Source organism: Electrophorus electricus, unplaced genomic scaffold (genome assembly GCF_041902795.1).
Source record: "Electrophorus electricus isolate QZ-2024a unplaced genomic scaffold, ASM4190279v1 Scaffold284, whole genome shotgun sequence".
Classification (NCBI taxonomy): domain Eukaryota; kingdom Metazoa; phylum Chordata; class Actinopteri; order Gymnotiformes; family Gymnotidae; genus Electrophorus; species Electrophorus electricus.
In genome coordinates, this window is record NW_027658566.1 from 1 (window position 1) to 10000 (window position 10000).

The 10000-nt window shown below is 46.0% G+C and overlaps 1 protein-coding gene across 2 annotated transcripts in view; it reads left to right on the forward strand.

The window, feature by feature from the left end:
- Positions 1 to 94: 94 nt before the first annotated feature.
- LOC145655578 (growth arrest-specific protein 7-like) overlaps positions 95 to 10000 on the forward strand; it is an 11983-nt gene continuing 2077 nt past the window's right edge. The window contains exons 1-6 of one of the 2 annotated variants that reach the window (XM_081709078.1): positions 100 to 2875; positions 3370 to 3485; positions 4418 to 4492; positions 6161 to 6239; positions 7247 to 7375; positions 7931 to 8054. In XM_081709078.1, coding sequence (XP_081565204.1) covers positions 2756 to 2875; positions 3370 to 3485; positions 4418 to 4492; positions 6161 to 6239; positions 7247 to 7375; positions 7931 to 8054 — 643 coding nt within the window. In that variant the 5' untranslated portion in view covers positions 100 to 2755. Of the gene's footprint in view, positions 2876 to 3369; positions 3486 to 4417; positions 4493 to 6160; positions 6240 to 7246; positions 7376 to 7930; positions 8055 to 10000 lie in introns of both variants that reach the window. The other variant, XM_081709080.1, reaches the window with a different exon arrangement.

Consider the following 10000-nt stretch of genomic DNA (forward strand, 5'->3'; position numbering starts at 1 on the left):
ACTATGTGAGTTTACTGATGTAAACTATGTGAGTTATTTTTTCCCCTAAAATTAAGAGATTTAATTAATTATCCTTAATAATACTTAATGTAAATAAAATAAACTCTGGATGAGAGAAATTTAATTCTCTTTAAAAATGGATCAAAATAGCACTTTAAATAGAAAATGGAACCCTGTCTGTATGTTTGTCTGTCATCTAAATAGGTATCAGTGTGTAAAATGAATCGTCCTGCAGGGAATTTTAGATCTCACGGATTATGTTCAAGCAAAACCAACTGAACACACGGTGCAGCAGTGTGAAGACGAATCCATGCTGCATTAATAAGCTCATAAATAATGCTGTATACGTTTTAATAACCGACGGCGACAGTAAAGCAAGAAGAATTCATTCAGATGTATAATCACGCAGCCCTACTGAACGTAACACTGCCGCCTTCATTTCCCCACAACTCCCGTGCTTTCACCCTTTGGTTTTTCGTTCTTTTTTCGCTCGGTCTTCTGTTCCCACTAGCACGATCCTCTCTGGACTGGCAGGCAGACAAAAGGCCGTGCCAAGCGTCCCATCTTGGGTGGAGCCCCCCTAAGCTGGTGGAACGCAGCGAGGGCTTTGACTAGGAGTTACTTAAAGTTCACGCTACATTTCGTTTGGCAGACAGTTCGCTTTCGGAGAGTCAGTGATTACCAGCTAGAGTGCGTGAAAGTTTTTTGGAGGAAACTTTGTTTGTTTTCGTTCTTTCCACAGACAAGCGCATGACATCACAGCTGCCGTGGTAGTGCCTTGACACACTTGCTGTGCCTCTTTCCCTCCCCCATACACTCTCTCTCTCTCTCTCTCTCTCTGCCTCTCAATCCCTCTCTTTCAGTGCAGAAGAACAGATAACCAGCAGCAATCAGCACTATGCTTTGCCAAGCAAATTCAGGCGAACAGCAAGTTCTGGCATATTTTTCCCTTAAATCAGAAACCTAACGTGGACTGTCATTAATTTCCAGTGACCTGAAATATAGTGCTGGGTCAGAAACTTGATAGGGATGCCTCCACCTACAATTGTGCAGCCTTTTATATGCAAAAGACAGCATGGGTGGCTAAACAAGGTAACCAGAGGCAGAGTGTGAATGACAATGTTTACACATTTGTAACTAAAGAAGAGAAGGAGAAGTGTCATTTCATGCGACTTGCTTGTGCCCCGTACAAGCTGGAATGTTGTGGTTTCTACCCTCTTGCGCTCTTCTCTTTTTCTCGCTTGCGCTGTTCTCTGTCCTGCTCTTATTAAAGTTGACTAGCATTCATTTGGAGGAAAAAAAAGAAGCTATTATGGTGAGTACTGGAACGACAAGGTCACATGACATTCCGGAGCGGACAGAGTGCTGGCGGGATGCTCTCCGCCAGGTATCAGCGCTGAGTTCACAGACCCAGAGTATTGGAAAGCTATTGCTAAATGTTTGTTTGCTCCTGATCAAAAACAAGTGAGAGGAGACACGGGCCTCACGAATGAGCTTCCATACCTCGGCTGAGAGACGTCTGTTGCAAGAGAGCGCTACAGAATGCAAGGACAGCCTCAGAACCGGTGACAGCAAGATGGACCAGAGAGGCTCGGCGGACTGTGTGGAGACTCTTGTGTTTGTTCTGTCACGTTGATAGTCTCTTCATGCACTTATCATGGCAAAACTGGAAGCATAATGTGTCATCATGCCTAAACCAAGTTTTTGACAGCTGTTTACTTGAACACAATGTTTTTATAAACATCTTTTTCCAGCATTTTACAATGAGGTATCACTCAGGTTGCTCTTAAAATGTGCTGCTAGTATTTTGTGGCACCGTGTTCATGTTCAGCAACATTCACTAAATACGGTTTCGCTTAAAGTCGCTGATGACGTAACAGGTTTTAGCAAAGACAAGTGGATGCAGCTTGTGACCCACCGTCCTACCGCATCTCACGGGAGTCATCGCAACCATTTTAAAGCAGTGCATACAGACATTATTGCGGGTGGATTCCTTCCGAGGAATTCTAGGATGAAATCAGAGAGGAAAATGCAAGCTGTAAGTCTGCCGGTGTGCTGACACATCAAGGCAGCAAAGGAGGACACCTGGGCTAAACCTAGTTCTTTTTTTCACTGGAAAACCCTTTTCAAACTTTATTTGAGTATCCAAAGACACAACATAGGATATTTTGGTTTGTTTCTTTCAATGGCATTTTATATAAAAAAAATAATAGCTTCAGCTTTCTGTAGGCTAAAGAAACCCTTCCAAAATAAATATTTAGCCAAATTGTTTGATTTACATGTTTTATTGCACTTTAAGGACATTGAATATGTAACCATCCTAGACATATCCCAGGGTGTTGGTGCCGTTGCTCTGTTGCTGAGATGGAGAAAAAGGGAAGTATTGAAATTCCACTGTGTGCTAGTGAACACCAAAGTATCTGGAAGCCCCAGAGAGTGTCAAACGGTCAGGCCATAAGTCCATAAGTTCCCTGCCTCCAGACTCCATCCTACACAGGCAGGACTGTTCCATAGTCTGCAAAGGCCTAATGCGCTGTCTGTGTGGAGACACTTGTGTTTGTTCTGCGTCATGCTGACAGTCTTTTCATGCACTTATTATAGCAACATTGGAAGCATAATGTGTTGTCACACCTAAACCGAGTTTTTGACCCACCATCCTACCACCATCTCACTGCAGTCATTGCAACCATTTTAAAGCAGTGCATACAGACATCCACAGGAAGGACTGTTCCATAGTCTGCAAAGGCCTAATGCGATGTCTGTGGATGACTCTGTCCTTCAGCACGTCAACTCCATAACATTCCCCCTCCCGATGCACATGTCTGAACAGCAACTCCTCAAACCGGGCGAGTGGAGCTACTGCGATTATTTCTGGGTAAGGGAACATTTGAAGAATCTTGAAATAATTTTTGTAAAGTTAAAACACTGTCACACATAAATACATATAAGTTACACAAGGCATGGTTGTTTATATAGTTGTGCTGTGGTTTGGAGCTGTTTAAATATTGTTGTTGTTGTTGTTGTTTTTTACTTGTAATTTGAGTCATGCATGGCTGCTTGTGATGTTTTGAGCACCCCTTGTCATTACATCTCAGTTTTGGCATTCTGACTTTAGCATTTTGACTTGTCAGAATCGTAATGATCCAGGAGACAAAAACAGCTTTTTCATATTTAAATGACTGAATCCCAAATCTCATCTCAGATCGGGAATCTGTGGAGAAATGTTGTGAGTAGGAGCTGGGGGAGGTGTGTGTGTGTGTGTGTGTGTGTGTGTGTTTGTGTGTGCCATAGCGGTGCCTCCTGGTGTTTTGTCTGACAGCAAGCCTTCCTGCATGTTTCCAACCACCAGTGTTTTGTCTCCCGTCCCAGATGGACAGAAAGGACCCACAGGGGAACACCTCCATCACGGGCTTCGAGGTCCTACTGCACAAGCAGCTGAAGGGGAAGCAGATGCAGAAGGAGACGGCCGAGTTCATGAGGGAGAGGTAGATATCATCCCGCCACGCGCGCCTCTGTCCTGCGCGTGACCCGCGCATGCCTTGCCAGCTGCGAAAGGGATTAGCATGGCCCTCTGTGTTTTCAGGCTGTGGTGCAAGATGTCTCGATACTGCCGGGTTGTCATCCGCTACGGAACACAACAAGTCGCTCAGCAGGGCTCTATGTAAAAGTGAGCTTGCGTAACCTCTTCTGTTGCCATGAAAACCGCACAATAACAATAGTCACATCTCCTGACCAGTTCCCCCTGTTTCATTAATGGCAGACTTTTATGTTGCGCAAACTCATTATGGAAAACAAGTAATTTCCAGAATTGGCAAGCCTTCCTGCTGAGTGGCCAAAGTTATGCAAGTCAGTTAATAACGATTCATGCAATTCGTAGTTTTTTCCTTTGTTTAGCTGTGACAGCACAGAATGTGCCAGCCGAGCGTCTGTCGACTTAACAAAAACATTTAGACTCCAAACGACTTATTCAGTACACTCCAATTACTCCATAACTTTTACACAGTTGCCATTAGATATGCACAGCTATTGAAGGATGTTTTACGTTGTAAAGTCAAGTCTGTTGGTTTCACTCCTGATAAGAAGTCCAAACGACCTCTGGGGACGATCATTTTATTTGTTTTATTTATAGGTGTTCAGCTGACAGAAAGGTCTGGGAAAATGGTTCTTAAAACTCTGTATGACATAAGGGGTCAACCAGAGTAACATTTCCCTTGGGGGTGAGGCAGTAAGTGTGCACCCTGAGCAGGAAATGACCTTTGTGTGTGAATTTCAGGGCACAACAGATGTGCTTAACCCCCGTCAGCAGGACTCTGATTATCACCGAACTACAGCGATGTTCAAAGTTTTGTCAGCGCTCTTAAAAAAAAGGGGGGGGGGGCAGAGATTGTAACTTCTGACTTTTGTTATGACCCGTCAGGATCAAGATCGAGGAAGAGTATGCCAAGAATCTCTTGAAGCTCTCCCAGGTTCCGCTGGCTGTTCAGGAGGAAGGGTAGGTTTCCAGCTCCACGGGTGGTGGTGATGGGGTTGGTGTGATGGAGTGGCGGTAAAAGAATGAGGGCTGTCCTGCATGCTGGCTCTTTTCAGGTCCGTAACCAAGGCCACAGATACCACTGAACAATGTGATGTAATGTCTTACCACAGTGTGGAACTTTGGAAAGCTGCCCAGTTTTGTACTGTGGCTCCTCCACTTTGGTCAGTGAGGAATGTCAAAACAATACTGGTAAATGTCATTGTAGTTTTGTCCTGGGCCCGCACATATTCCAAATTCTGACAGGTCTAATGATATTGTCCCTTTGGAGACCCTTTCCACATTACATTCCATGCTTTAAAATATACATGGCATGCATTCCATTTATGTCGGAACTGCACGTTGTTTGACAGCAAAATGGCTATGTGGCATTTTTTGCTGAGTTATATTTTTTGCTGTGTTATGACTCTAAAAGCGCGGTGAGTCTGTAAGTTTTGGAGGGTCTGTAAGCCGCCAACAGGAATGTCCAGAAAACCGCAGGAAATGTTCTGATCTCAAGAAGCTACCGAAGTAGAATTAGGGTTGAATTTATTGTTTACACTATTTGAAAGAATGAGTTGAACTATCTGACATCTTCCCACATGGCCTCCAGCAAGGTCGAAAGGTTCTCTTGACGAGCCGAAGACGGCTTATACCGCACAGCAGCAGTTAGCCTGTAGTCCTGGTCTCGGCTGTTAGCCAGGCGGTCTGGACTGGCCCCTCAGCTCAACTCCAGCATGCACAGCGGACTGATAAAGGGGGCTAATTGTCTCGGACAGAATGTAGATCACGCCACAGTGGTCTGCCCACCCTCTCCTGCACAACAATGCCCGTATTATCGTGCCTCCCAGCCTGTGCCCCGTGACGGCTGCTTGGGGCCAAACCTCTCCTTTGGCCATGCTCAGGACCTACGTGGATGGCGCTGTTACCGCGGGCCGTGACCTTTCGCCACCTCACCAGCCCGTCACGTAGCAACTCTGAAATGTGGCAGGTTTTCCCAGTGCGCACCATTTACGGGCTGCGGGGAATCGATCCGCGGTGTGTTTCTCTCTCGTGTATATATCCGATCGCCGGCCATTAGCAGCTGGAGGGGAGGCAAGGGTCCGTCTCTCGGTAGCCGGGGCCCTCGCGGCCTCTCTCACTGAGCACGCGGCTAGGGTGGAATGGCTGACCGATGGAATGTGCTAGAAGGAGAGGCCACGTGTCCTTCCATTCAGAGTGGCTCCTTTGAATCGGCACGGCGTGCTGAGACGGATGCTTTCACCGCCGCGTCGGGGGTCCTGTAGGCTCGGCCAGGAAGGCCTTTGAGAAGAATATCTGACAAATGCCTGGAATGAGGCAATCAGGGTTCAGACTCACGCATTCTCTGCCTAGCACTGCTGGACACCTTCCCCCCAAAGAATGATGGAAATCTGCCAGCACAAATGTGCTCATTTTTCAGGTTCCTTAAGAAAGGGGGAAAGGAAGCTTCGATGCCTTGCTGTGTGTTCCCGAGGACTCGCCCGTGTTTTGTGTGCGTAATGCGTCTGATTGAGATCGACAGCCAGTAATGAACTTTTGCTGGAGGTTCTGACCGACCTTGACTAACGGGGCTGTTGGCTCCCTCCGTCCCCCCATTACGCTGACCTCTAGTTTCCTGTCTGTCCTCAGCACACTTGGAGAGGCCTGGGGTCAGCTGAAGAAAAGCCTGGCAGATGAAGCCGAAGTTCACCTCAAGTTCTCCTCCAAGGTAGTCTGTGTGTGTGTGTGTGTGTGTGTGTGTGTGAGTCTGTGAGTGTGTGAGTGTGTGTCTGTGTGTGTGTGTGTGTGTGTGTGTGTGAGTGTGTGTCTGTGTGTGTGTGTGTGTGTGTGTGTGTGTGTGTGTGTGTGTGTGTGTGTGTGTGAGTGTGTGAGTGAGTGAGTGAGTGTGTGTGTGTGTGTGTGTGTGTGTGTGTGTGCGCGTGCGGGCATGTGTGTGTGCGTGTGTGTGTGTGTGTGTGTGCAAGTGCGTGCCTGAGTGAGTGTGTGAGTGTGCGTGTGTGTTTGTGCATGTGTGTGTGTCTGTGTGTGTCTGTGTGTGTGTGTGTGTGTGTGTGTGTGTGTGTGTGTGTGTGTGTGTGTGTGTGCATCTTCCGTATTTCTCGTGACATTTAAATAATTTGCCGTGATTGCTTTGGCTGCTTGTTTATCTTAAAATGCCAATGTGGAATGCTGAAGAAGCTTTTGCACTCACACAGACCAGAGTATCATTACTTCCTACGTAAAGGTGTAGTTAATTCTGTAAGTATAATCTTATATTACATACAAATAGAAATACTAGTGAGTATTGTCTAGTGTGTACTCATAGGCTTCCTCACTCTCACTGTGACCTTGTGTATGTGTGTGTGTGTGTGTGTGTGTGTGTGTGTGTGTGTGTGTGTGTGTGTGAGAATGTATGTTGACTGAGGAGAGATTTCTGGGTTTCTGGTGTCCAGCTGTTGGAGCAGAATTGGAGAGTCATATTAGTATACTCTGGAAAGTAACTCAGCAGATGTGTTTGAATGCTTTGTTTGATTTCCCCTGTACAGTCACACACTGATCTTTAAAAACACCAGAAATGTTCAATCTGAAACGTTGGCTTAGTCAAACCCCTAAGTTTGCCATTTCTGACAGTGTCAGCACATGTCACTGCAGTGCACTTACCGTACTGCACTGGAAACTACAATCTGAGAACTTATAATGGGTATCAGCATCTCATTTTGCTCCTCAACCTTCCAGCTGCAGAGTGATGTGGAAAAGCCCCTCCTTACATTCCGAGACAACTTCAAAAAAGACATGAAGAAGTTCGAGCACCACATTGCCGATCTCCGGAAACAGCTCGCCGGCCGATTCGCTGCCGCAGAAAAGGTAGCGTGGGGTTAAGGGGTCACAAGCTGACCGAGGTGTCCAAAGGACCGCATGGGTTTCCACTCACGCAATCTAACTTTGAATATTCCCAAGTCTCCCAGAGGCAGGGAAGTTAAGGCATCACCTACTTGTCCAACTTTTTCTAGAGTTTTGGGAATCCTGTTCATATATTATTAAAACCCTGCTTCATTTCCAAGGCTGTAGCGTGTTTGCGGAACTGTAGCCTTTCTAAGCTCTATAAACAATCACAAGGGTCTGAAGACCTCATGCTGCAAACAAGTGACCATTGAAAAACTGGTCTTCGACTTCAGGAACACAATAATATAATTCGAGCGTCATGTATCTAAATGTGTTAATGCTGCGTGTGTTTTTAGAGAGCAAAATGCTACTGAAATATAAAGCACCGGTGATTAAAAATGGCATTATAAGTATACGTCAGTGCTCAAGGGGAATGATGCCAAACACATCTCTTCTGCACTCTTCTGCCAGTTATACTGTGTATAACTATGCATGTGACAATTAAACTTTCAACTTTGAACTCTTGTGCCCACGAAGGCTCGCAAAGCGCTAGCGGAGAGGCAGAAGGACCTAGAAATGAAGACTCATCAGATGGAGATGAAACTGAGCACCAAGATGGAGGAGGACATCAAGAAGGCGCGCAGGAAATCCACGCAGGCAGGTCAGTGGCCCGGAAGAAACCCCACTCCCTAGAGGCGTCCAGGCACAGGTCCCCAGCTTGATATCTGAAGGTCGTTCACGGTGAACTGGGAAGAAGCATGCGCATGTGTCTTGGCAGTGAGCCAAAAGGCCTGGGGCCTCATTTATAAAACTTTGCAGGGATTCCAGAGTGAAAATGTACATGCACGTAAATAACAGGAAATTGTGTGCACACACACAATAAAAAAAATCAGATTTATAAAACCTTGAGAGTGTGGATCTGCACGTACAATGTTTCCTCTCTTATCAATCACAGTGTTCTTTAAAATGTACACAGGTGAATGAGCCTTGTAACAGACACTTTGTCACTTAGGAAGGTTAAACGGGTGCTCTGGCACAGAGCTCACGAATCCCTTCTGTCAGACTGGGGTTCGAGCCTCGGGTAGGGTGGCTGCCTTCAGCCTTTTGTTCCAAGCCCACTATCCCTCCCTGTTAATGCCCCACAAATCCCTAATGACCTAAAGAATACTAAAATATGGCCTGTGCCGTTCATCATTGGCAAAGCGAAAGGCAAAAAGAGGAATCTTGCAGCAAGTGAGAAGGAAGTTCTAGTGACTGAGATTGAGACGCGGTAAAACCCATCGTTTGGCGGCCTGGGCCGAGGCATCGACGTGGGTTTGAGCAACAGCATGTAGTTTCAGCAGCTAGTACTGAGTTCCACAAGTGCGCTGTTGCAGAGGTGAGAAAAGTGGGCAGATTTAAACGTTGGTGCAAAGACACTCTGTGGCTTGCTTTGCACCGACAGAGTATTACTGCGACTGGTGGGGGAAACCCCACATTCCAGCAGTCTCCACCAACAAGATCTGCCTTTTGGAAATACATTACTGCACGCCACAGTCGAACACTCCCGTGTACTGTCACGGAAGTTTACTTATGCCAGCCAGTACAGCTGGGATATCCCTGATCTATCAGCTTTGAAACCAACCGGTCGCTAGCATCCAAGGGTCGTTATGACCTGTAAGTGGACAGGTATTGCCTGGGTTTTGCGTGACTGGTCTCAAAAACTGGGCCCAGCTCTTCACAGTTCTAAGAGAATGGCTCTAAATTGGCTCTTTAGCCAGTCATCATCACTGGCAATAAAATCCCACCTTCTTTGGTCTGCTAATAATCCCAAAAACAGTGAACGTGTGCAGTTGTGTTACAACTGTAATTAGGCATAACCATTAGCATCTATTTCCAAAGCTGTTTCCAAACCCATAACAAGTTGAACAAGGGTGAACAAATTGAAGGCTGCAAATAGTTATCTGGAGCAATAAATATGAATACATAGATACTGGCTAGTTAACTGGTCCACACAAATAAATCATGAAACACATCAGCCGAAGCAGCGTTTAGGCTCCAGTGCTTTTTGTGAGTAAGTAGCCGATTATGGAGCTAATTATAGAGATGCATAATTTAACATGGACGTGTGAGGAGAGTGATTCGCACGTATTGCTGTAGTTCTTTGTACCCGAGGGTGTCGTCTGTTGCTGCTCTTTCAAGGTTTCTGTAAATATGTGCCCAAGTGTTTCTTTGTAAATAGTAGTGTCTCTGTTGTGTGCACACAATTCAGACCTGTTTTTGTGTGTGTATACCGTTTATAAAGGAGGTCCCTGGTCTTGAAGTCTCCTGAAGGTGTTTCTCAGAGGTACCGAATCTTCAAAATTATAGCAGGTTTTGGTATAAGGTATTGGATTACTTTAGCAGTGGCAGAACTACAAACCCATTTTTTAGACAGGAGGAGGGGTGAGACACAAAGGAACACTGGACTGAAGAGTCCAGACACACGGGCCCATGGTCCAGATGGATAACCACACCAAAGTTAGCACTGTGCTAGGCTGTGGCCTAAAAAACAGAGGAAGCGTGGAGAAAAAGCTCCCTAGCATTTCATTCAAAAGCTGGTTGGTTAGACATTTCAGACAGCAGCCT